This window comes from Rhinopithecus bieti, unplaced genomic scaffold, assembly GCF_001698545.2.
Source record: "Rhinopithecus bieti isolate Rb0 unplaced genomic scaffold, ASM169854v2 scaffold_70550, whole genome shotgun sequence".
Lineage (NCBI taxonomy): Eukaryota > Metazoa > Chordata > Mammalia > Primates > Cercopithecidae > Rhinopithecus > Rhinopithecus bieti.
Genome location: NW_016826791.1, coordinates 1,226,113 through 1,253,986, shown reverse-complemented (window position 1 = coordinate 1,253,986; position 27,874 = coordinate 1,226,113). Strand labels below are relative to the sequence as shown.

Genomic DNA, 27,874 nt, shown 5'->3' with positions numbered 1-27,874 from the left:
ATTGTATGCCTGTATCAAATTATTTCATGCACCCCTTAAGTATATACATACGATGTACCCACAAAAATGAAAAAAGAATGTATAACTAAAAAGCTAGCAGAGGAGAAAAATGGGTTAAACATAGTTTGTTAAATCGAGCGAAGACAGAATAAAAGAACACATCAATAGAAAACATAAAAAACGCATAGCAAAATGGTAGACAAACCTAACTATAGCAGTAATTGCATGAAATGAAAATGGACTGAACAGTAATTAAATGTTATTCTAGGCATTTATCGTATGGTTTAATTGCAATTGTTAATATAGACAGTAAATGAACCTTGTATATGACCTAAGTCCTGGGATCCTATCAAGGACTGCCTTTCTCTAACAAGGGCGGATGAGTCCAATGGATCTAAACCATAGATGAGACCATGTGAGAGCCAAACAAGAGGCCTTCCTTTAGTGGACACATTTCTAGAAGCTTCTGGAAGAGACTATTGTATCCAGCTTCAAGACATAAATGACTAAGCACAGTGGACATCTACAATCAAAAATCTCTGGTCAAATGATGTAGTAATTTAAAAAACCCAAGAATAAATATTGTTATTAGCTTAGTTTGTGAATATTTTGATATTTTGATATTTAATGTTTACACCTTGTACAAATGATCACATGTAGATCCAACAGATTTTAATGGACATTTTTACACTACAGTGAGCCTCATCACACCTCAAGCTTAAAAGAATGATACCAACAAAAGCAGGGGTTTAATTTTAACACTCAAATATGATGACTGTTACTTCAGACTCAGAAAAAAACACCCTGCTTCCCCATGATAAATTCTCAGACTAATCTGCTACGAAAACGTTTAGCCCCCCAAATGCTGCAGTTACTGTTTACAGTGAGGCCACTGTGAACACCACAAACAGGAAATAACTGCATAACACCAATTCTTAAAGTGGCAAATATATGTATGGAAACTATATGGGGTAATAATACGGATGTTAGAAACTGATCACGCATGCTGAACCAAGTTAACTCTGAGATGAAAGACACTGATGCGGCATGGTCAATGGCAAGGAGGGATGGAGGGATGGAGGGAGGAATTAATTTCAGACAGTATCAGTCCAATAGAGGGATCGATGTATGTATGTATGAATGACAGGGTTGCCCAGGCTGGAGTGCAGTGGCAGGAACATGGCTCAATGCAGTCTCAATCTCCTGGGTTCAAGTGATTCTCCCGCCTCAGCCTCCTGAGTAGCTGAGACCACAGGTACACACCACCACAGCCAGCTTTTTATTTTGTTATTTTTTGTAGAGACAGGGTCCCGCTATGTTGCCTAGGCTGGTCGTGAACTCAAGTGATCCTCCTGCCTCTGCCTCCCAAAGTGCTGGGGGATTCCAGAGGCAAGCCACTTCACCCAGCCCAATGGCAAGGTTTATAGAGAGAAAAGTCCCAGTGAAGCAGCAGTTCAATGGCAAAGAGAATGTTAAGAATTTAATGTGAAAAGTGGTATCTCTTCTGCAACAGAAGGTAAAACAACCAGGGCTCATGGAAGCACGTGGAGGGAACTAAGAGGCCATCCTGCTGCTTGTCAATGAGCTAAGGTGCTACTGGACTTCGGCTTCTCGTTTTCCACACAAAATGCGTATCTCTACAGAACAGGGACACTGCTTCCTTTCTCAAACTGAAATCACACGCACAGCAGCTCACTTCATTTTCCTGATGGCCTCAAGCACCAAGGCTTTCCCGCAGGCCCCTTGGCCCGCCAGCTGGGTGGTGGCCACTCAGTCACTTAACCCTCTGTGAGCCTCAACATTCTGTTATAAAATGGGGCTAATGGCTATTTCCTCACAGGTGTAGGGTGTGGATTGAATGGACTACTATTTGAAGATATTCAGTATAGTACTCAGCACTAACAGCCAAGAAGAACAAATGCTTAAAATTTCCACCCTATATTGACCAAACCAGAAGCCAACAGAAATTTATTTATTTTTCATTTTGGAGACAGGGTCTTACTCTGTTGCCCAGGCTTGAGTATAGTGGTATGATCACAGCTCACTGCAGCCTCAACCTCGTAGGCTCAAGTGATCCTTCTGCCTCAGCCTCCTGAGTAGCTGGGCTCACAGGCATATGCCACCATGCTTGGCTAATTTTTAAATCTTTTTGTAGATATGGGGTCTTGCCATGTGCCCAGGTTGGTCTCAAATCCTAGGCCTCAAGTGATCCTCCTGCTTCGGCCTCCCAAAGTGCTGGGATGAAAGATTTATTCTTTTAATTTCACCCACATACACCATTGACCTGTCTGCAGGTCACTGAGGAAGTCTCAATTCCATCCTTCAAAGACCTCATATAATATTCCAAATGGACAAGATACTCATACAATGCACTAAAAAGCAGTGTCCTGGGCGAGCTCGTGAGGGGCCTGACACTTTTGTGGTTTTGCCGACCACCTTCGCAATAATGAAACCTTCTAAAATTTGGCTTTTTTAAGAACACATGCATGGAGCTATTTATAAAGCAATTTAAAATTACACTTGGAAAATTCCCCATAATTACAGATGGCACAGGGTGTTCCAATTAACCAATAAACAGGATACAAAGAGGACTAATACAATCTGGTTCTAATTTGTAGGAAAAAACCTGTCAGGGGTCTCAAGTACCTTTGAAAATTTCTTTCAACTGATATGCAATTTGCTCAAACTATGATTAATTTTAAAATTTACATTTTAATAGGATTTTCAAACAAGGAAATGTGATAATTAGGTAAGAAAAGATGGGAAATAAAATTTTCATAGAGAGGTAAGTTTTTAGAATAGTGAGCAGGCCCGAGCTGCTCTAAGAGACTCTGGCAGTCTCTACCAAGGTGCACGTCTGTGTTCCCCAGAATGGGAAGCTGCTTCCTCTGATGCCTCACTGCTTTCTACACAGCTTCACGCTGATTTTCAGTAATTAAGTTGATTGTGAAGCTTTTAAAATTAATGCTGATATCTACTGCATCAAGAAGGGTCCAACTTCTGAAATATGGTCCTCGAGACTCTTCTCCGTCCAGGCCCAGCCCTCCCTTGCCAGCTGCATGACTCCTTCCTCCCTGAACTCATCTTCCATGCCCCTCCATGTCCCAGCACGCCTTCAGCTTCAGAGGAACAGCTGTCCACCATCGTCATGGAAGGACTGTTTTCTGGAGGAAATGAACTGCTCCAGAAATAAAACAGACAGATAGGAACATGGGGCCTCCAGTGAAAAAGACGGCTGGCCTACTGCTCTTCAGTGAAGCCCACCAAGCAAGAAGCCCACGTGTGAACTCGGTGTGTCCATGCCAACTGTTGGTGGTCACTCTTAATTATGAATGAATGGGCAGCCATCTGACAGGGCCTTGAATGCTGAAGTCACACAAGTTCCAATTTTATACAGATCTCACTAGAATGGTGAGGGGAAAAAAAAATCTTCCAAAAAGTGGAACAGAAAGAAAAATGGAAAAAACGATGGGAAAAGAGTATTAAAGACCAACTCAGGGGGTCTCAGAGCTGCTCACTGAAGTTCCAGAGAAAAGCAAGCACTTGGAAGAAAATGATTGAGGAAAGAATGTAAGGAAGGCTAGGCACGGTGGCTCTGGGAGGCCGCAGTGCTGAGGATCGCTTGAGCCTAGGGTTTCAAGACCCATCAGGGCAACATAGCAAAACCCGGCTTCTACAAAAAATAAAATAATTAACTGAATGTGGTGGTGCACGCCTGTAGTCTCAGCTACTTGGGAGGCTGTGGCAGGAGGATCACTTGAGCCCAGGAACTGGGGGCTGCAGTGGGCTGTGACTGTACTACCATACTCCAGCCTGGATAACACAGTGAAACTCTATCTCTAAAATAAATAAATAAATAAAAAATTTAAAAAAGACACAATGCAAGACTTAGGCCTGGATACTAAGAGTGTCAGGTTCCAGCGGGAAGTCACCTGCCTGGCACCATGAACTGACCACAAGACACATGATGATGGAATTTTAGGGTACCAGGTAGAAAGCGAGAGCCACAAAAGCTTCAGGGGGGAAAAATAAAATCACATATAAAGGTTGGGAATTTAAAAAAAACAACAGATTTCTCTTTATCAGCACTGGTAGCTAGAAGGAATGGAATGATATTAGTACCTTCTAAATTCTTAACAATGATTTCTGTTATGGAATTCTAGCTGTAGCAGTCTACAGGTTGAACATAAGTGATATATAAAATTTCAAGTAATACATTCCCACACATCTTTTCTTGGGAGGTTTTATGGACTCAGTGTGTTTGGTTCAACGGCTCAACAGGTTGTTTCTGTGGAATATGACAAGAGTAAGTAAGGCACAGGAGCAAGAGACTACGTCTTCATTGTCAGTTTTTTGGTACCACTTGACAGATATTATTAATACTGCTTTGAAAAACTCTCAGCCACTCGTCTGCTCTGCTCCAGCACATTCCTGAGCCCGAGCCCATGCGTGGCAGGGCCTGCCATTCTCCCTCCCTGGTTCTCAGCCAGTTTTCATCTTTTCTAGAATATTCACATGCTCTCATTTCTTCTGTCCTTGATGTCATATCAAGTGATCCTATGTATAATTTTGCATACTGAGGAATCTTTCTGCATTTCCATTACTATCAGTTATCCCACCTGGTTTCAAGTCATCTGTAAATTAGATGATGCCATCAACAAAATCAATATTCAAGTCATTGTTCCAAAGCTGAAGAGCGTGGGGCACAAGAAAGCTCTGGCGTACCCCTAGTTTCTCAGCTGGGGCTCCCCAGAAGGCAGAGTGTATTTGGGAATGTGATGCCAGGGAGCAGAAGTACAGGAAGGGAGGAAGGAGACAGGTGGGAGGGTGAGTCAGTGCAGGACGCGTTCCTGAGCCACCGCCGCGGGGCCCACTGATGCTGATGCCAGCGAGATCTTCCTAGGACTGCATGTAGCTGCTGGCTCCCGTCCTCCCCTGGCGGAGGAAGCTGGGGCACATGGCATGGTCCCGAGCTGAGGGCCGCCCCACTGGCCCTGCACAGAGTGAGGAGCACTGGACTATGAGGTGATGTGAATGGATTTGGAAACGGCCCACGAGAGGCATCCAACACAATTAGAAACCTTGCTCCAGGTTGACCGAGATTTAAACATTAATTGATTCGCTTGGCTGCCAAGCTGCAGCTCTGCGTCTCATCCTCTGGGACCTTGTGCCAGGCTCTGCCAGCCTAGTCTAGCTGGAATCCAGACGTGCCTGTTGTGCACAGTCATCTATGCAATAGCCACAAAAGAAAGGCAGGTGAATCTCCTGTGAATTTTATTTTGGTCAATTCATGACAGATTGCATTCATTCATAAATCTCAGCTCGGATTGATACTACATTCCCCAGCCTCTGCTTTTTGAGAAATCTATCTGCTCTTTCACCTCTGGCCTCCGAATCAGATCTCTTCTCCGCAATTCCTCCAACACCACGAACATTAGGAATCTCCTTTGTGAGTTCCCTTTAACGCTAGAATGTGATTCATCTGGATCAGAAATGAGACAGGGTTTGTGCTGACAGGTGCTCTCCACAACTATTGTGGGCTTTAGTTTCCTCAAATCACTATTACTTTACCTCTTCCACTTTGAAGATCATTTTCCTTGATAATGAACAAAGTATAATTTGAGCTGAACAGTTCTGTTTTCTCTTTGTTGACATCAGCAGCATCAACCTGGAACAATAGGACCGGGGCTTCTCTTTCCTTCTTGCTTTTAAATTAATCAAGCACCCCTTCCCTCTGTGCCTCTTAATTTTAACACTAAACTAGGATTGTCCTGGGCAGCTCCCTCCTATTCAAGCCCTCCTTTTACTTTACTTTTGATCATGTGCTCTGCATTCTATATTCTCTACTCATTCTTTGAGGTGGGTGGATCACTTGAGGTCAGGAGTTCGAGACCAGTCTGGCCAACATGGTGAAACCAAGCCTTTACTAAAAATACAAAAATTAGCTAGGCATGGTGGTGCCCGCCTGTAATCCCAGCTACTCTGGAGGCTGAGGTGGGAGAATTGCTTCAAGTGAGCCGAGATTGCGCCACTGCACTCCAGTCTGGGCGACAGAGCGAGACTCTGTCTCCCAAAAAAAAAAAAAAAAAAAATAGTGCTTGGCAAACAGCCACTTATTTGGATACCTGCTTGGTTTTTATTGGTATTATTCAAAATCACATTGCCTGGAATAATGTAAGCAACAAAATGAAGTTGTTCTGGATTATAACTCAAAGTATAAAATAAATATCCATAAATCCATACTGAAATAAATGATTGAATAAATAAATAGATGGAGAAGAGACAAATCTCCCTTGCAGAAAAATCCCAATGAACTCACGTAGCTGCTCAGCCCTCATGGAGGTGAAGTGTCACTCCCCACTGGCTAAGTGTGGGCTGTAGGTGGTGACTTCCTTCTTGGGACTACGGCATGGAAACGAGCAAGAAGAAGAATCTCATGGTGGAAAAATCTGGCACACCTCAGCCAGGTAATGGAGAGTGGTAAGTCCCGCAGGCAGTAAGCACCCTGGAGATGGTGTGATGAAAAGGGCACTTTACCTCTCTCTGGTCTTCCTCCTCCAAAGCCACATTCCCAGTCTAATCATGATAAATCATGCAAATCTCAATAAGAGCGCATTCTAGAAAATACCTGACTGACACTCCTCAAAACCGTCAAGGTGTCAAACACAGGAAGCGTCTGTCTGAGAAGTTGTCTCACCTAAGGAGGCATGATGATGATGAGACGTGATGGGGTAACCTAGATGGGATCCTCCAACAGAAATGGCATTATGTAAAAACTAAGGAAATCTGAAGAAAGCATGGACTTTAGCAAATAATCATGTATCAATACTGGTTCATTAACTGGGACAAATATAGACCCACACTAACGCAAGATGTCAAAATTAAACTGGGTGTGGGGTATATGCAAACTCTCTGTACTAGCTTTGCCATGTTTCTGTAAATCTACAACTCTTATGAAATAAAACATTTGTTAAAAAAAATAAAGCTATCATTTGGCCAGGCGTGGTGGCTCACGCCTGTAATCCCAGCACTTTGGGAGGCCGAGGCGGGCGGATCACGAGGTCAGGAGATCGAGACCATCCTGGCGAATGTGGTGAAACCCCGTCTCTACTGAAAATACACAAAAAAATTAGCCAGGCATGGTGGCGGGCGCGGTGGTGGGCACCTGTAGTCCCAGCTTCTCGGGAGGCTGAGGCAGGAGAATGGTGTGAACCTGGGAGGCGACGGAGCTTGCAGTGAGCGGAGATCGTGCCACTGCACTCCAGCCTGAGAGGCAGAGCGAGAGTCGAGGAAAGAATAAAAAAAAAAAAAAAAAAAAAAAAATAAAGGCTATCATTTGTAGAGTGTTACTAAAAGAAGTCACATTGCCACTGTGAGGAAAAGCCTAGATCGCTCCTAATGCTTCCCTCACCAATCCTAGGGTGTGAGAATTCCATTATGAAATTTTAGTTATTTTTGGGCCTCTCATAATTCTCAAGGTGTCATCTTTTGGAATCACTAACTGATGTGGTTTGGCCGTGTCCCCACCCAAATCTCATCTTGAATTGAAACTCCCCTAATTCCCACGTGTGGTGGGAGGGACCCAGTGGGAGGTAACTGAATCATGGGGGAAGTCTTTCCCATGCTGTTCTCGTGGTAGCAAGTCTCAAAAGATCTGATTTTTTTTTTTTTAAGACAGATTTTTGCTCTGTCGCCCAGGTTGGGGTACAGTCGTGCAATCTTGGCTCACTGAAACCTCTGCCTTCTGGGTTCAAGCTATTCTCCTACCTCAGCCTCCCGAATAGCTGGGACCACAGGTACCCACCATCAAGCCCAGCTAATTTTTGTATTTTTAGTAGACAGGGTTTTGCCATGTTGGTCAGGCTGGTCTCAAACTCCTGGTCTCAAGTGATCCACCTGCCTCGGCCTCCCAGAGTGCTGGGATTACAGGTGTGAGACACCACACCCAGCGATCTGATGGTTTCATAAAGAGGAGTTCCCCTGCACAAGCTCTCTCTCTCTGCTTGCCACCATCCATGTAAGACATGACTTGCTTCTCCTTGCCTTCTACCTTGATTGTGAGGCCTCCCCAGTCACATGGAACTGTGAGTCCATTAAACCTGTTTTCCTTTATAAATTACCCAGTCTCAGGTATGTCTTTATTGGCAGCATGAAAATGGGCTAATATACTGATACCTATCTTTCTCTGAATTCCTGGGCTTGTCTGGAAGGGAATGGGATGTCCCCCCTCTCTACTGTGCCAGTCATTAAGTTACTGTCTCTCGGTTCCATGCCCACCCCTCTAACTTGGCTCGGTGATGCTGGGACTTTGCAGCCCTGTTTCAGTGTTGCTAGGTGGCTCTATTTCAGGCTCTGACAATAAAGGAGTCTAGGGAGGGACTCAAAGCCGGAGCAGGAGGAAGCTTGCTCCTCCTGTCAGCGACCAGCAGGGTTCCTGTCTGCCTGCAGCTCCCGTGAGCTCCACCCAGCCAATGCCTTACCTGGGCACTGTAGGAGCAGCAGCTGAATACAGTTTGTTGTTTTCCCATTTGGTGTGAAATGAGCTTCCTCAAGCCCCACTCCCACTCAGAGACACAAGCACCAGCTAGAAGGCACATGCCAGGATGCCCTTTCCTCCACAATACTGTAGAGTACACCAGACTCAGCATCATGGTAAAACATGGGTCACTAAGCCTCATCCCCCCATTTCAGATTCGGGTCTGAGACTGGGTCCGATGAACTGCGTTTTTATAAGTTCCAGTTGATGCTGAAGCTACTGGTCTGGGAACCAGACTTTAAGAACACTGTCTTAGACGTCTTTATTTATCCTTTCAGTTACAAGTTAACTTAGATCCAGTTAACATTTGCTTATGTTCTTTTTCTGTTCAAATAACTGGTGTGGCTTCTGTCTCCTGACTAAACCTTGACTGATCAAGAACTGGCACCATGGCTGGGCACGGTGGCTTATAACTGTAGTCCCAGCACTTTGGGAGGCTGAGGCAGACAGGTCAAGAAGCCAGAAGTTTGAGGCCAGCCTGGCCAACATGGTGAAACCCTGCCACCTCTACTAAAAATACAAAAAATTAGCCAGGTGTGGTGGCGGGTGCCTGGAATCCCAGCTACTCGGGTGGTTGAGACACAAGAATTGCTTGAACCTGGGAGGCGGAGGTTGCAGTGAGCCAAGATCATACCACTGTACTTCAGCCTGGGTGACAGAATGAGACCCTGTCTTTAAAAAAAAAAAAAAAAGAAGAAGAAGAAAAAAGAAAAGAAACTGCCAAGACTGGTTCCTAGAAACAGAGGACTTGGAATTGGTTTCCCATCAGTGGATTTAACACAGTGTTGAGCTCTTTGTCAGTGGGAAACCAGATTCCTGTAATCCAGGGCAGGCCATGGCACTGTGACTAAACAAGTCATCATCTGTGACTGTGGTGACATCTGGGTGCCAGGGCCCACATGGCCACTGCACCGGCCACTGAGGCAGAAGCCAGGACCAAAGGACTCAGTGTGAGAGCCTCCTGTGAGTGCACTGGGGCCTCTGAGAAAACCACAAGCCCAGGTACGGGACCTGCACTCACAGACAGAGAACCCAACAGCCTCTATGGCAGTCCCCAGAGAATCTATTTCTTGTAGCTACAGGGCTGTTTCCAAAATCAAACACAAAGCATAACTCTGCGGGGTGTGGATGCACAGGCAGAATTGGCGGCATCTTTGGGTTTGATGGGAAAGCCGGGCATGGATCTGGAAGGAGCAGGACCCCGGCACCGGACAGAGGGACATCTGACTGGACTCAGATGAAGGTGAAATTCCAGATCCGGGAGTTCCTCCGAGCCTCCCATGGCAGTGGGAAAGGCTGGCTCTCCAGTGTCTGAGAATCACCTTTCTTTACTGGAAAGCCTAGTGACAGGCTTTCCTGGGGCAGACGCCTGGTGCAGGCCTCTCACCCTCCCAAAGAAAACCCCAGCCGGCCACTGCCGCCCCTTGACCTGTAACCGGGGACAGGTTTCTGTATGCTGCAGGGGACGAAACCACTTATATGCCAAACAAACTGTGAGATCTTGCCATTTCACAGTTGCAGAAACCCAGGAGGTATGTATGGGAACAGTGCTAGTAATGTCAGGACAAAGATGAGAAATTTAACACCCATTTGGTGGGACTGATTGCTATGAGTGGTCTTACCAGTAATTGTTTGTTAACATTTTGCGCAGGCAGCCGGCAGTGGCTCTAACCGCTCGCTTGGTTGACTGCCTGAAGTGCGGGGCACTGCTGAGTCCGTGTTTAATAAGGCTGAGGTGCCAGGCTTCTGTGGCACAGTGAACTATACAGAAGGAATCCACAGGCTTAGGGAGGCAGGGGCACTGGCATGGATTTGTCACGTGCCACCTGCACATTCCATATCCAGAGGACACTCCTCCTGGAGCCCCTGAGGAACATACAGGTGAGGGACCCCTTCAATCGGAAAAGTGAACTTGTCACTGCAGCAGCTGTTCCCAATGTAGTATCTTGGGGGACCTACAGCCCCTGCCTGGGCCCATACTCCTTTCTCTATACCAATCTACAAGGACCCCTAGACAGAGTCTGCTTTACCTGGCAACAGGACACTTTCACCCATGTGTCTCAAGGCTGCAGCACTCCCGCTCTCTACCTTATTATGGTCTGCAGAGAAGCTGGCCATCTTCACACTGCACATTGCCACACTGGCCCATGCGCTGATGGCAGTGTGGGCTGGACTGGACAGGCAGGAAGTAGCAGAGCTCCAGGTGCCTCTGTGAGATATGTGCAGGGCAGAGCGTGAGGGACAGACCCCAAAGAACCAGCGGTCTCACACCCCAGAATGGCCTGAAACACTGGAGACACCCCTCCAATGGGAGCTTCAAGTTGTCACTCCACACTCCACCTGCCACTGCAACCACCAGGCAGGTGTTTTGGAGGCAACGTGCAGCACATGTGTGCGTGCTACTCTGACACAGGTACTGAGTGACACTAAAAGCTGTTTTCAGAGAGGCCCGGGGCAAGATCAGGCATGTGGCAAGTCCAGGTTGCTCTTCTGTGTGGCCTTAGGACCCAGCAAGGTTGATATTAGGGATGCTGTAGGAAGCCTCCACCAAAAGGAAATTTATAGAGTAGACACTGAGGGTTTTGAGGGAAGATTAACCCCAAAACAACCATGTCTTCTCCTGCAGATGACTTTCCCGCTGAGAAACAGTTCCTGCGCCAGGCCCTTGCAGAGACTGAACAAGCTAGCTATGAGACGCGGAGACCATGCAATCTGAGCTCCCCATCGCGAACAAGGAACTACCTGGCCCTCCAAGCCGAATGCTGAGGGTGCACAGCGACCCTCTCTCGCCAGGCAGAGACGGGGCTTGCCCGGGCCTGTGAAGTACACAGGCGCTGCACGGGTACATGATGCAGCTGCTCTGCCACTGGTGCCTCCCCTACCTCGATCCATACCCAGACTCAGGGGAGCTCCTTATGAGCCACTGACTGATGGAGAAAAAGCTGGGCTTGGTTTATAGGTGCTTCTCCTGCTGGGCTGGCCGCTGCTGGCACTGCAGAGTGTGGCTCTTGAGGACAGTGGGGATTACATCCCCCAGCAGGCAGACCTCCCAGCTGGACATCTGATTTCCACTTTTATCAGGACTGAGACGGCCAGGACATATCTACACGGATCCCCAGGTGATTCCAGCATTAAACCAAGGGAATCTCACGGAACCCAACTGCAGGGAGTCCAGCCAGCCTCTCAAGAGACTGAAGATGGAAACAGAAGAGCCAAGCCCGAGACTGCTCGTCCCCCCTCATTCTGGCGGCACACCCTCCCATTCTGCTCTCCTCTCGCCGGCTCTGTTCTACTCCTGTCTGCACACACTCTTTCAGCTTCCCTGCGAGTGGCTCGCCTTGGTCCCCAGAGCAGTTATGGCTCTGAGGATGTCGCACCCTCAGAGTAACGTGGTCATTTTGAGTACTGTTCTGCAGCTTACTTTTTTTTCCTAATAAATGAATATACTGTTGACAAACATTTTCTGCAGTATGCAGTATTCTGTTATACGCCTATGCGAGGATTTATTTAATCTCTTAGGTTGTTTTGGGTACGCGGCTATTTTCTGTTTGCTTTCTTAGCTCTTGAGGGTGTGTCAATAACTATTACTGCAGCCTGTGTCTAGAAAATACTCAAATCACCCCTTTTCAAATACATCTTTTACTGTGACTTAACCAATGTCAAACAACTTTCTCCCCCTATTTCCATGGTAATGCATCTCAGCTCCTCTCAAACTCAGAGCCTCACAGGATAAACGACTTCCTGGAGATGATGCTCACAGCTCCTGTTAATTAGGGAAGTGATATTTACTGGATCAGTGATCTTGGGCATCCATAAGGTATCGCATTTTTCATGTATTACTCATTCGACTTTCTTTAGGGTTTAGCCAAAACGATTAATACGTGGAAAGCTGGGTAAAAGTCAAACCAGCTGTTACTTGTTACTGTTATTTTTTGAGAGTCTTGCTTTGTTGAAGTCTCACTCTGTCATCCAGGCTGGAGTGCAGTGGCACGACCTCGGCTCACTGCAGCCTCCGCCTCCTGGGTTGAAGCGATCCTCCCGCGTCAGCCTCCTGAGTAGCTTGGGACTACAGGTGCCTGCCACCACACCCAGCTAATTTTAATTTTCGTATTCTTAGTAGAGACGGGGTTTCGCCATGTTGGCCAGGGTGATCTTGAACTAACCTCAAGTGCTCTTCCTGCCTCGGCCTCCCAAAGTGCTGGGATTATAGGTGTGAGCCACTGTGCCCGGCCTACTGTCACTTATTTTTATGTTGGTAGAAATGCCGGTGGTCAGAAGATCTGGTATTTTACAAAGTAAACCTCCTGGGGGATGGGGGTGAGGCTGAAATAGGCTGGGCCAGTAGTTCCTTTATCTTGGGAATTCAGAACTTCTCATTATTTTGTTATTGAAACACGTGGTCACAGTTCTCCAGACCGCATCTCTTAAAACGACTGCCTACCATTTTCCCTACTATAAGATCGTATTTGCATGCTTTCCTCTTTGTGTCAAATCATCAGAGAATCTTAGGGTTTTAAAAGTGGCTCTGAAGGTCACCTGGTCCAAAGTGAACTCAGCAAAGACAAAGGATATAAAGCCAATTTGCAAAAATCAATTGTATTTCCATATGTTAACACGAAACAATTGGAAAATGAAATTAAACGAAAGCAACATCATTTCTGGTCATCCTGTAAGTCCTGGGTGGCAGGCACAGAATACAGGTAAGGGGCTCCAAGAACCCGGGGAGCCCTCTGAGGACGCATGGCAGGTGTGGGGCGTGGGAACAGAAGCAGGCCACACCTGGGGGTTCCTGGGGCGGTCTAAAGGGCCTGGTGGAGCAGGAAGAGCCTGGGAGGATCACCTGCGGCAGGGCTATGGGAGGGGCTGGACACGCTCCAGGGCACCTTTCAGCTGGAGCTCCCGAGGGCTCAGGCTGAGGCCGCCCTTGCAGGACCCTTGCTGGGTGTCTTCCCCTGCCCCTGCTCCTCCTCTGATCCCTTCATGCTTCCTCCTGGGAGTGCATCCTTCATAAACCACTTGCCCATGAACTCTTGGGTTAGCATTTACTTCTGAGGAACTCGACTAAGGACAATCCTACTTGGAAAGTATTTATATAGAAACAATACACTAAATGTATATGCACAGATATGTGGGTAGACACACATTTGATTACATTGAATGTAGTTTGATCACTGTATTGAGTGTACTATTTAGGACTTTTCGTATGTGATTATAAGTTACATTGATATAAAGTAAGTTGCAACAAGCATAATTTTAATACCAAAATGTTAAGATTCAAATTTTCTGTGAAAAGAGATTGGTAAGGTTCTTCTCTCAAGAGATTGCCCATTTTAGTGATTTTCTTCTTTTTCACCATTATTATTTCAAATTTATGTATCATATGTTCAACTAAATAACTAAGAAAGACCATGAGGATATACTGAGTGAGGCTATACAGTTTAATAATGAACAGCTTAGGTTCTAACACACACTAGACAGCCCTGTGTTCAAAACCCCATCTTGTACTAGCTCTGTGGATTAGGTCCTTAAATTCCACAACAACAACTTGTGGACTAAGCTTTTTTTTTTTTTTTTTTTTTTTTTTTTTTTTTTTTTTTTTTTTTTTGAGATGGAGTCTCGCTCTGTTGTCAGGCTGGAGTGCAGTGGCATAATCTCGGCTCACTGCAACCTCTGCCTCCTGGGTTCAAGCGATTCTCCTGCCTCAGGGTCCTGAGTAGCTGGGACTACAGGCATGCACCACTGCACCCGGTTAATTTTGTATTTTTAGTAGAGATGGGATTTCACCACATTAGCCAGGCTGGTCTCCAACTCCCGACCCTCAGGTAATCTGCCAGCCTTGGCCTCCCAAAGTGCTGGGATCACAGGCATGAGCCACTGCACCTGGCCAAAGCTTTCTGACTTAAGTTCTTAAACTCTATAATTTGAGCTTCCCCGTCCTCAGGAAGAAGACAGTAATAGCACATGTCTTATAAGGTTGCCACAGATGTTGAGAATTCAGATAAAACCTCTGCACAGTGCCTGACAGTGCAAAGGACTCAATAAATGTTTGCAGGCATTGCTGGTTTTAAATGACTGCATAAAGCAGTAGCCATCCAAAAGTGAAACAAAAAATTCATGAAAACTGAGCACACTTACTTGTAACGTAGTATCAAAGACGACAAGCTTTGAACTGGTTGGAACGATGTCATAACACTTGTGTGACCTCATGAATCGCATGTAAACACCACTTTCTGAGTCTTCTGCTATAAGAAAAAAAGGCAACACATCAGTAATAATAAAGAACACCCTCAATCGGATGAAGAGCATATACATAAACCTATCACTAACAGACTTAATGGTAAAATATGAAATGTTTTCCCAATATGACTCAACGGCCAGAAAGGATGCTCACTCTCACTAATTCTATGAACGCTGGACTGGAGGCCCCAGATGGTACAGTAAGGCAAGAGAAAAAATGAAAGGCATACATGTTGAAAAGGAAAGGGCAAAACTGTCTTTACTTGCACACTGTATGATTTTCCACACAGGAAATACCGAAGAATCTAGAAAAAGTTCCTAGATTTAAAAAGAATGAGTTTAGCAGGGTCACAGAATTAAACACGGGGTTAACAAAACAAAGCAAAGCTAATCGAATGGGGAAAAGTTGGAAGCTTTCCCTTCAAGATCTGGAACAAGGCTGGGTGCGGTGGCTCACACCTGTAATCCCAGAACTTTGGGAGGCTGAGGTGGAAGGGTCACTTGAGCCCAGGAGTTCAAGACCAGCCTGGGTGGCAGAACAAGACCCAGTTTCTACAAAAATAATAAAATAAAATAAATATAAAAATAAAGGGGGGAAAAAAAAAAGACCAGGAACAAGACAAGAATGCCTGCTCTTGCTACTGTGTTCAATGTAGTACTGGAGGTACTTGTCAGAGCAGTTAGGCAAGACAAAGAAATAAAAGGCATCCAAATATGGAAACAAGGAAGTTAAACTGTCCCTGTCTGCAGATGACATAATCTTATATATGGAAAACCCTAAAGACTCCATCAAGAAACTGTCAAAACTAATAAATTTGGTAAAGTTACGAGATATAAACTCAACATAAAACATCAGTAGTATTTCTATACACTAATAGACAACTATCTGAAATAGAAATTTTAAAAAATCCCATTTACAAAAGCTACAAAAAACCAAAATACTCAGGATTTAATTTAACCCAGGAGGTGAAAGATCTCTACAGTGAAAGCTATAAAACACTGATGAAAGAACTGAAGCAGGCCAGGTGTGGTGGCATGTGCCTGTAATCCTAGCACTTTGGGAGGCTGAGGTAAGCAGATCACCTGAGATCAGGAGTTTGAGGCCAGCCTGGCCAACATGGAGAAACCCCATCTCTACTAAAATACAAAATTAGCTGGGCATGATGGCACAGGCCTGTAATCCCAGCTTCTCAGGAGGCTGAGGCACGAGAATTGCTTGAACCTGGGAGGCGGAGGTTGTAGTGAGCTGAGATTGCGGCGCTGCACTCACTCCAACTTGGGTTACAAAGTGAGACTATCAAAAAATAAAAATAAAAAAAAAGGAAGAATTGAAGAAGATACACATAAATGGGAAGATATCTTGTGTTCATGGATTGGAAGAATATTGTTAAAATGACCATACTACCCACTGTGATCTACAGATTCAATGCATGCCTATCAAAATACCAATTCCTCTCAGGACAAGAAAAAAAAAATTCTAATATTTGTATAGAACCACAAAAGACCCCAAATAGCCAAAAGAATTTTGAGCAAAAAGAACAAAGGTGAAGATATCACACTACTTGACTTCTAAATATACTACAAAGCTATAATAACCAAAACAGCATGATGCTGGCATAAAAACAAACACACAGACAAAGAGAATCAGAAAGCCCAGAAATAAATCCACACATTACAGTCAAATGATTTTTGACAAAGGTTCCAAGAATACACATTGGGCAAAGCGTGGTCTCTTCTATAAATGGTGCTGGGAAACTTAGATATCCACATGCAGAAAAATGAAGCTGGACTCCTGTCTCTCATCAGATACAAAAATCAATGGAAAATAGATTAGAGATTGAAAAATCTAAGACCCAAACTATGAAACTACTAGAAGAAAACAGGGGAAATGCTTCATGACTTTGGTCTGGGCAAATATTTTATGGATAAAACTTCAAAAGCACATGGAACAAAAGCAGAAATGGACAAATGGGATTATATCAAACTAAAAAGCTTCTATCCTGCAAAGGAAATAATCAACAGAGTGAAGAGACAACCTACAGAATGACAGAAAATATTGGCAAACTATACATCTGATAAAGAGTTAATATTCAAAATAGATTAGGAATTCAAACAATTCAACAGCAGGAAAACAACAACCACAACAACAAAAAACAAATAATCTGATTAAAAAATGGGCAAAAGAACTGAATACACATTTCTCAAAGAAGACATACAAATGGTCAACGGGTATATGGAAAAATGTCCACCATCGCTAGTCACTGGAGAAATGCAAATCAAAACCACAATGAGATATCACCTCACTCCAGTTAGAATGGCTATAATAAACAAAACAAAACAAAACAAAAGATGAGTGTTGCTGAGGATATGGAGAAAAGGAAGCCCCCCCCCGCCGGCTTTTTTTTGAACTATTGGTGGGAATGAAATATAAATTAGTATAGCCATTATAGAAAACAGTACAGAGGTTCCTCAAAAAAATAAAAATAGAATTACCCCATGATCCAGCAATCCCACTACTGGGTATATACCCAAAGGAAATGAAATCAGAGTGTTAATGACACATCCGCACTGCCATGTTGAGTGCAGCACTATTCACAATAGCCAAGACATGGGATCCACCTAAGTGTCGCCAAAAGATGAATGGATAAAGAAATGTGGTACCCATGCACAAGGGAGCACTATTCAACCATAAAAAAGAATGAAATGCTGACATCTGTGACCACAGGATGAACCTAGAGGACACTGTGCTACATGAAATAAACCAGGCATGGAAAGGCAAATACCATCTCAATCATCTGTGGAATCTAAACAAGTTGATCTCACAGGAGTAGAAAGTAGAGAGTGGTTATCAGAGGCTGGGGAGGGAATAGGGTGGTGGTATGAGAGGTTGGTCAGTTACAGTCAGACAGGAGGAATGCATTCTGGTGTTCTAGTGCACAGTGGGGTGACTATAGTTAACAATAACGTATTGTATATTTCAAAATAGCTAGAAGAGAGGATTTTGAATGTTCCTGCTACAAATGATACATGTTTTAGGTGACAGATACACTAATTATCCTGATTTTATCAGTACACAATATATACATATATTAAAACATCAAACTGTATCCCATAAATATGTACAATTATGTGTCAACAAAAAACAAAAAAAGTACAATAAAGCACATGCAAATAGAAAAAAAGGCTACTATATTTGTATCTACTGACTCATTGTTAGCAGACAGAAATTAAAAAAAATTTTAAAGGTACTAATTACATAAATGCTGTATGGAAATACGGACCTACACAGAGAACACAGAGCACTGAAAATGGTAACGATGTGGACAAATATATAAATGCTTTCAAAAATTATTTAAATCTCTCTAAAAGCTAATTGGCGATTTATTTTTTATTTTTATTTTTTTTGAGATGGAGTTTAGCTCGTCACCTAACCTGGAGTGCAGTGGCTCAATCTTGGCTCACTGCAACCTCCGCCTCCAAGGTTCAAGGGATTCTCCTGCCTCAGCCTCCTGAGTAGCTGGGATTACAGGTGCGTGCCACCACGCCTGGCTAACATTTGTATTTTTAGTAGAGATGGGGGTTCACCATGTTGGCCAGCCTGGTCTTGAACTCCTGACCTCAGGTGATCTGCATGGCTTGGCCTCCCAAAGTGCTGGGATTACAGGCGTGAGGCACCGCACCCGGCCCTAACTGACAATTTAAACCAAAATAATGACAATGTATCGTGGGGTTGATACCATGCTGATAAGGAAAAGGCAACACTGTCCAACTGATGATGGAGATGTGGGAGTCATCCTTGCCATTGTCCTCTTGTCACCCTAACCAACTTATCATGATGCCTTGATTTTACACCCCAGATCCCTCAAATCCACTCATTTCTCTGCCTCCATGGCCACCCCACTAGATATCCTAACTTCCTCACCAATCCTTCTGCCCCCGTATCTTCACAGCTGTCCACACTGCATCCAGGAAGATTTTGCCAGATGCAAATATAATCTAATCCAGCTGCTTTAGAATAAAGGCAAAACCCTTGAAGTCACCTACAACAGCAGTCCTAGGACTGGTTTTGTGGAAGACAATTTTTCCACGGGGGGTGGCAGCGGGTGGTTTCAGGATGAAACTGTTCCACCTCAGATCATCAGGCACCAGATTCTCATCAGGAACACACAACCTAGATCCCTCATGGACACAGTTCGCAACCGGGTTTGGGCTCCTATGAGACACTAAAGCTGTCCCTGATCTGAGAGGATGCACAGCTCAGGCCATAATGCTGGCTCACCCACACCTCGCCTCCTGCTGTGCAGCCCATTTCCTAACAGGCCAGGGAACAGTACTGGTTCATGGCCCCAGGATTGGGGACCCCTGACCTATAAGACCTGGGAGGCCTGGCCCCCCCCCCCCCACCTCCCTGCCTCTTGTACTAAACACTACCGCTTCGTATTTTCTCCAACCCCTATTTTTTTTTCCAGTCCTCCATCAGTGCTCTGCTGTCTCTTCCACAGGGCCTGACACTACTGCATCCTCTTTCTGAAATACTTTCTCCATCTCTTTGTGGCCCAGTGAACTCCTTTATTAGACCTTGGCCCAAGGATATGACTGGTGAGTCATGGAACCTGAATTTGAACTTGAAGCCTCTGGATTCCAAAGCTATGTTCTTAGCCAAGCTGATCCCCCTCCTTCCCTCAGCCTGCCACGACTGCTTTCCCTGTTCTGTCGAAATCCTTCCCTATCTTCACGGGTCAGTTCAAATTATGCCATCTGCAACACACATCCTTGACAGCTCCATTCAGCCCACACCGATCTGTGTATTTTAGGAAGATCTCAACTACTTGGGAAATATCTGAGGAGAAAAAATTGTAGTGTATAAGCTAATTAGCAAAACAAGTGCTAAACAAGTGATACTAACCAAGCTTCTTGGCTGTGGAAAGGAGCCCCACAATTCTGTGTATTTCCTACCGTGGACATCCATGCAGCTGGTTTGCCAATTTCATGACAAATGATGTGGACCACTCCCAAGTCTATTTTCATTCTGACCTCTCTTTGGGATATTACAGTTTATAACGCAGAGTTTTGTCACTGCAACTGCCTCCTAGATATTTCCCTCTCAAATGTCTCCCTCCTGATGTGGAATAAAGTCCAGATGCCTCCGTGTTTCATTCATGAATCTCCACGTCTGGCTTCTCCGCAGCCTTATTTCCCACCTCCTGGTTTCACGTCTAGGCAAATGGGCTCCCCATCAGTCTCCTGTAGCCTTTGACCTCTCCCTTGTTCACTCATGTTACCTTAAACATCCTCCTCCTTGACTTTTCCTTGTTCAATTTCAACCCAGCCTCAACTGACATCTTTTCTCACAAAAGAAGGGAACATCTGAGTGCTCATTATGGACCAGGTACCGCAATAAATCACCTCACTTAACTGATGTAACAACCTTAAGGAATACAGCTTCATGTTTTTTCTTTTACCTCTGAGGAAACTGAGGCTAGGAGAAGCTGTGTCACAAGGCCCAAATCAGATGGTGAAGAAGTGACCCAAGCGGGATTTGAAGCTCTGTCCCAGGCTCCAGTAGCTCCTTATTAAGCTCACTTTCCTGACTCAATGGTGCACTCATCAGAGCGCACCTGGGGAGGACCCGTGTCCTGGGCCCTGTCCTGGGGTCACTCACAGGGGGACACAATGAGCGGTTCTCCACCCTCAAAGCTTATGCATCAGCCCAGGGTGAGCACTGGATCACCTGAGATCACACAGGTGGGTCAGCAGCCCTGACCTGGAAAGGGTAAGGAAATCTAAAATGACTTCTTCCCCTGAACGCTAACGGCATTTTGCTTCTGTCTCATCAGTTATCGCCTTCTATCTCGTTAACAGTGACTGTGTATTTCTAATATTTTTTCCTTCCCGGGTGATAATTTATTTGAATGATCAGTATCTTACCCAAGTAATCCATAAATTAATTCAGTCTACAAATATTTATTGCATATTGTCTTAGTTTACATTCCTCCCAAAGCTGATCCCAAGACCAGGGAAAGTTAGGGGAGGAAAAATTCAAAAAAAAGGGTGCCCAGTAAGCAGGTTACACCTTCATGACCCTGGAGTGAAGCTACAAGGGAGGATGCTCTGAGGCTGTACAGACCTCAGAGCTGTCTCGGGGGAGGACCACTCCTGCCCTGCCTGGGTTCCAGGTAATTCCTGGGACATGACCCCTGGCATTTCTACCCACAAGCCCAGCTGCCAAAAAATGTCCTGGGGCACAGATGTTGAAATATGAGAACTTGGGTGTGACAGGAGGATTCTGGTGAGGCGCCCGCGGCATCCACTGTGCGAGAGGTGGGAAGACAACAACCACAACCCTTGCCCTCACAGACATTGCAAACCAATGGAGGGGACACTGATTGTCATCACACTGCCACCAGCACTACCAAGGACAAGCTCGGCGTTAGTGAATGAATAGCAGCGGCTGTTAGGGAGGGAACGGATGGACGGATGATTCCCATATTTCTCAAAACACTGATAGACTAGACAGTGAGGGCCCTGCTAAAGAAAGGCCTGAAACAGCAAGCTCTCATCAGAGCGGCGCAGAGAGCTCTGGTCCGGGTCCGCCATCGCCGCATGCAGCCGCATGCGCAGTCTCCTCACGCCTACGGAATGTGGGATTTGTGCAATGCAAAAACCAAAGATCAGGGCAGTCAAGCATACATTCAACCAGTATTTAAGTTACAAATTGCCTGCCAAATCTATCACCCTAAAATTCGAAAGCAAGAAGTCAAGAGGGAGGCTAAGTATAGCAAAATGTAACAAACCATCTCCCAGAAAGGAAACCTCTGAAGATATTTTGTTAATTACATCAAGAATTTTCACAAAAGAGGTACACATATTATAGACATATTATACATGTTATTACTATATAAATATGTGAAATAAAAATGGAAAATAATATAGGATTGTTCAGACTTACAGAATTTTGAAAATTTAAGTTTGGTGTTAGATTATCTTTTTAGTATACCATTTTAATGTATTGATTTCTAAATTATTTCAATGAACATTGTATTTTGAATAAATGTATGTTCCAGATTTACAAAAAAGTTGCAAAGCTGGAACAGTTCCTATATACTCCATATCAGGCTCCTCCAAGTTTATCATCTTACATTATTGATACGGTTTGGCTTTGTGTCCCCACCCAAATCTCATTTTGAATTGTAGTTCCCATAATCCCCATAATCCCCACGTGCCCAAGGGCAGGACCTAATGGGAGCTGACTGGATCATGTGGGCAGTTTCCTCCATGCTGTCCTTGTGATAGCGCCTGAGTTTTCAGGAGATCTGAGGGCTTTATAAGGCCGTTTTCTCTGCCCTTGCTCTCTGTTGCCTGCTGCCACGAAAGACAAGCCTCTTCCCGTTCCGCCATGATTGCAAGTTTCCTGAGGCCCCTCTAGCCATGCAGAACTGGGAGTCAATTAAACCTCTTTCCTTTCTCAGGTAGTCTATTTAAAGCAGTGTGAGAACAAACACACGGTTTTTCTCAATCTTTGGGTTACGCAGTTTCGTTCTCATCATCACATGGAGGAACACGCTCCCTCCTCTTCACACACAGAGGGACAAGCTCCATTCTCGACACACGCTCTGTCCTCACCACGCAGGGAGAGACACGCTCCGGCCTCATCACACGCGGAGGCACACGCTCCGACCTCACCATACAGGGAAGGACACGCTCCGACCTCACCATACAGGGAAGGACACGCTCCGGCCTCACCATACAGGGAAGGACACGCTCCGGCCTCACCATACAGGGAAGGACACGCTCCGGCCTCACCATACAGGGAAGGACACGCTCCGGCCTCACCATACAGGGAAGGACACGCTCCGGCCTCACCATACAGGGAAGGACACGCTCCGGCCTCATCACACGCGGAGGCACACGCTCCGACCTCATCACACGCGGAGGCACACGCTCCGTCCTCATCATCACAGGGAGGGACACGCTCCATCCTCATCATATTGAGGGTACACATGCCTTCTCATCCCATCCTATCTAGGGTATCTAAAATCAACATTACTCATCACCTTAATCACCTGAGTGAAGTCATATTTGTCACGTTTCTCCAAGTAGAGGTACTTTTTCCTTCTTTATGTACAGTAACCTTTTTCAGAAGGTCACTAGGACCCCCCACTTAATGGCCAGGAGTTACGCGCTACCTCCTTGTTTAAAATAATTATGTACAGGAGAGTTATTTATTCATTTATCTGATCATTTATTCATTTATCTGATCATTTATTCATGTCAGTGTAGACTCATGGGTATTTATTTCAAACTCTGAGTTATAATCCAATCCTAGGTTAGGAGTGGTCAGAGGCTGTGCCCCAGCCAGTTAGGCACCCACCTGTGGCTGGCAGACCTGTGGGTGGCTTGTGGAGCCATCTCCTAGTTAAGACAGTTTCCAAGCCTGCTGTGGCTTGGACTTTCTAGCAGGTCCTCCAGCACTGCCTTCACACACAGGCAGCCCCCTAGTTGGCTGGGGAGCTGTGGGAGTGCGGCTTGGGGCTTCCTGCGTGGGCTTCCTCCGTCATCCAGGGAGGTGTGGAGAGCTGGGCTCTTGTGCCTGTCCTCCATGCACACAGCCTCCAGAGCAGCTGGAAATGTGTTTCCCCATCATCAACATCTTGCATTAGCATGGTGCAGTAGTTACAGTTAACCAACCAAGAAAATAATAATGAATGTGTCCAGGCACAGTGGCTCCCACCTGTAATTCCAGCACTTTGGGAGGCCGAGGCAGGAGAAGCCCTTGAGGCTAGGAGTTTGAGACCAGCCTGGGCAACACAGTGAGACCCCATTTCTACAAAACATAAAAAAATTAGCCAGGTGTGGTGGTGCACACCTATGGCCCCAGCCTACTCAGGAGGCTGAGGTGGGAGGGTCTCTTGAGCCAGGAGGCTAAGGCTGCAGCGAGCTGTGACTGTGCCACTGCCCTCCAGCCTGGGTGACAGAGCAAGACTCTGTCACACACACACACACACAAAATAAAACCAACAATGTATTAACAAAAGTCCCCACATTATTCAGATTTCCTTATTTTTTCCTTAATGTCCTGTGTCTGTCCCAGGATCCTGTTCAGGATTCCACATGATGGTCGGGAGCATCTCCTTGGGCTCCTCCTGGCTGCCACGGTTTCTCAGACCCTCCTTGTTGTGATGGCCTTGGAAGCTTTGAAGTTCTGATCAGGCACTTTGGAGGATGCCCATTGGCTGGAAGAGGTCTCATGCTTTTCTCAAGATTAGAACCTCTGTAACTGGGTTCCAGGTTTGGGGGAGAATCTACAACATTTTTTAAAAAAATATAAAGCACTTGACTACAGTAAAATTAATTAATTAATTTATTTATTTTGGAGACAGGGTCTCGCTCTGTCACCCAGGCTGGAGTGCAGTGGCACAATCTCAGCTCATTGTAACCTCTATCTCCCGGGTTCAAGCAATTCTTGTTCCTTAGCCTCCCGAGTAGCTGGGATTATAGGCGTGGGAAACCAAGCCTGGCTAATCTTTGTATTTTCAGTAGAGACAGGGTTTCACCATATTGGCCAGGCTGGTCTCAAACTCCTGACCTCAAGTGATCTGCCTGCCTCCCAAAATGCTGGGATTACAGGTGTGAGCCACCACACCCAGCTGTAAAATGTTAAATATTTAAATTGTAATAAATCCTCTTTGAATGTCTCAAACTAGTTAAAAATAATTTAAAAAACAAATAAAAATAAAATTTATAATAAAATTTCTTTAAAAAGATTTTTTAAAATTAAATTTTATGACTGGGTGCAGTGGCTCACGCCTGTAATCCCAGCACTTTGGGAGGCCAAGGTGGGTGGACTGCTTGAGAAGCCAGGAGTTTGAGACCATTTTGGGCAACATGGTGAAACCGTGTCTCTACTAAAAATACAAAAATTAGCTGGGCATAGTGGCGCATGCCTGTAATCCCAGCTACTTGGCAGGCTGAGGCACAAGAATTGCTTCAGGCCAGGCGTGGTGGCTCATGTCTGTGATCCCAGCACTTTGGGAGGCCAAGGTGGGTGGATCACAAGGTCATGAGATTGAGACCATCCTGGCCGACATGGTGAAACCCTATTTCTACTAAAAATGCAAAAATTAGCCGGGCATGGTAGCACACACCTGTAATCCCAGCTACTCGGGAAGCTGAGGCAGGAGAATCGCTTGAACCCTGGAGGCGGAGGTTGCGAGGTTGCAGTGAGCTGAGATCACGCCACTGAACTCCAGCCTGGCGACAAAGCGAGACTCTGTCTCAAAAAAAAAAAAAAAAAAAAAAAGAATTGCTTCAAACCCAGGATGTGGAGGTTGCAGTAAGCTGAGATCGTGCCACTACACTCCAGCCTGGGGGACAGAACAGTACTCTGCCTCAGAAAAGAAAATAATAATTAATTTTAAATAGAGATGAAGTCTCACTATGTTGCCTAAGCTGGTCTCCAACTCCCAGGCTCAAGTGATCCACCTGCCTTGGCTTCCCAAACTGCTGGGATTACAGGTATAAGCCACCTACAAATTATAATAAAATTTTTGTTTAGTGGGACTAAGGACAGATTATTACTAATGTAATAAAACAACATCAATCACAACAAAAGTATAAGCTTTTTAAGTTAGGAAAAGAAAGTAAAATATAAAATGTTCCTTTTTAATGTTGCTTTTCTACTTTTAGTATAAACTTTACGATTATAGGTGGCACCATCTGTGTTAGTTACATTATGATGAAGTTTCACATTGGACTTGGAGAAGAAATATATTGAAACAGAGTGAAAATGAGTGTCATTTGGAGTTACACAACAACAACAACAACAAAACTCACCCAAATTATTCAACAACAGGCTGTTTAAAATATATTCTCAAAATTCCTTGGCCGGGTGCTGTGGCTCACGCCTGTAATCCCAGTATTTTGGGAGGCTGAGCTGGGCGGATCACCTGAGGTCAGGAATTCGAGACCAGCCTGGTCAACATGGTGAATCCCCATCTCTATTAAAAATACAAAAGTTAGCCAGGTGTGGTGATGTGCGCCTGTAATCCCAGCTACCTGGGAGGCTGAGGCAGGAGAATGGCTGGAACCCGGAAGGCGGGGGCTGCAGTGAGCCGAGATACTACCACTGCACTCTAGTCTGTGCAACAGAGCAAGACTGTCTCAAAAAATAAATAAATAAAATAAAATATATTATCAAAATTCCTGAGAGGGCAAGAAGTTCCAACTCCATATTCAAAAGCTAACTGGGGTTAAGATATTAACACAATGCTCCCTTCTTGCTTTCGATATTTTCAGTGTTATAGGATAGAAGCATAATTACAGAGTATCACACTGGGACTTGAGTTACCGCTCTACAAAAGGAAGAAACCTGTTTGCGGACTGACGTTAAATCTTACTACTCTTTAAATAAACGACAACCCAACATTATTATGCAAGGGAGTTGCTAAAGAATATCAATAAGTAGCAGGTTTATATTAAAGTGTTTCATTCATAAAGATTAATAGCAAACTTTCACAAATGCAACATCTAAGTTTAAATGCAAGCAATTATAAACACTAAATTGAAATATTGGAAGTATTTCTCCTATTAAAAACAAATCTGATTACATAATACACTTGCTCAGTACCGTGGTTTGTTTTTTTGAGACAGGGTCTCACTCTGCCACCCAGGATGGAGTGCAGTGGTGCAATCACAGCTCACTGCAGCCTTGAACTCTTGGGCTCAACCAATCCTAGTAGCTGAGACTACAGATGCATGCCATTACATCTGGCTATTTTATTCTGTATTTTTTTTGTAGTGATGGGGTCTCATTATGTCATCCAGGCTGGTCTTGCACTTTTGGCCTCGAGCCTCAGCCTTCCAAAGCACTGTGGTTATAACCATGAGTCACCGTGCCTGACTGCTGGGGAACTTCTGACATGTCCTTTCTACCTACACAATATACCCTGTATCATTCAAGGTTCTAGAAATCGAACTCTAACCTACCTTTCCAGCCTCATCTCCTATCACATCCCCTAGGAATCTCATACTCTAGGATCATTTCAACACATCCTTTTCAAAGGAAGGGTTTGAACTGTGGGAAATCCAATTTTGAGAACGTGTTCCCCATGCTTCTGTTCTGTGCCTCTGCACACACTATTCTTTCTTCCTCAACAGTGCCTTCCCTGTTCTCCTGTGGTCTCCTGCCATCCTGCTTGCCTTTCTGCAGTGGGCTGAACAGTGGCCCCCGCAAAAAGACAGGTCCACTGGAAACGTCAGAATGAGACCTTATGTGCAATAAGGGTCTCTGCAGGTGTAACTAAGGTGAGGATCTGGAGATGAGGTTATCCTGGATTAGGGTGGGCTCTAAATCCAGTGACAAGTGTCCTTATAAGAGAGAGAGAAGATGCAGAGAGGCACAAAGGGGAGGGCCACGTGAAGACAGGTGGAGGCTGGGGCGATGCAGTGGTGAGCCAAGGATGCCAAGGACTGCCAGCAATAGCAGGAGCTGAGGGCAGCATGGTGTGGATTCTCCCTCAGCCTCTGGAAGGAACCACCCCTGCTGATGACTTACAGAATTCTGGCCTCCAGACTAGAAGGAAATAAACTTCTGTTGTCTAAGCCACCAAGTCGTGGCAGCCTGTGAAACTAATAGACCTTCAAAGTTCAGTTCAAAGGCTACTTCCTCCCATAAAACCTTCTGTTTGAGCCCCTCAGGTTGGAATTAACTGTTCCAGTTTTGACATGCCTTAATGCTTTGTGAGTCACACACACCTTCTACTGAAGTTACAGGTCTGTTCTTCCCTTAGACATGCGCTCCTGGGGGCAGTGGATGTCCCTTGCTCTTCTCTATAATCCCAGGCCCCTGAAGGGTTCCTTGTAGATATCAGGCATGAGTAACGCCTGGTACCTTGCAAGTCACTGAAAGACGCACAGATCAAATTCGAGAGGGGCAAGTATGGATCTGAGACAACTATATTACGTTCCTGTCCTCAGAAAGGAAACGTCAGCAAATGAAGCACGCAGGTTTAAAAGAACACCCGTGAATCTAGATTTAATAACCAGTAAAAACACAAAACAAAAAAACACTTTATTTATATACCTTTATAAGATTAAAGGATT

The 27,874-nt window shown here is 45.0% G+C and overlaps 1 protein-coding gene across 1 annotated transcript in view; it reads right to left on the bottom strand.

The window, feature by feature from the left end:
• Window positions 1-27,874, bottom strand: part of PRKAG2 (protein kinase AMP-activated non-catalytic subunit gamma 2) — a 338,501-nt gene that overhangs the window by 26,818 nt on the left and 283,809 nt on the right. The window contains exon 7 of the mRNA XM_017863627.1: window positions 14,672-14,778. Coding sequence (XP_017719116.1) covers window positions 14,672-14,778 — 107 coding nt within the window. The remainder of the gene's footprint in view (window positions 1-14,671; window positions 14,779-27,874) is intronic.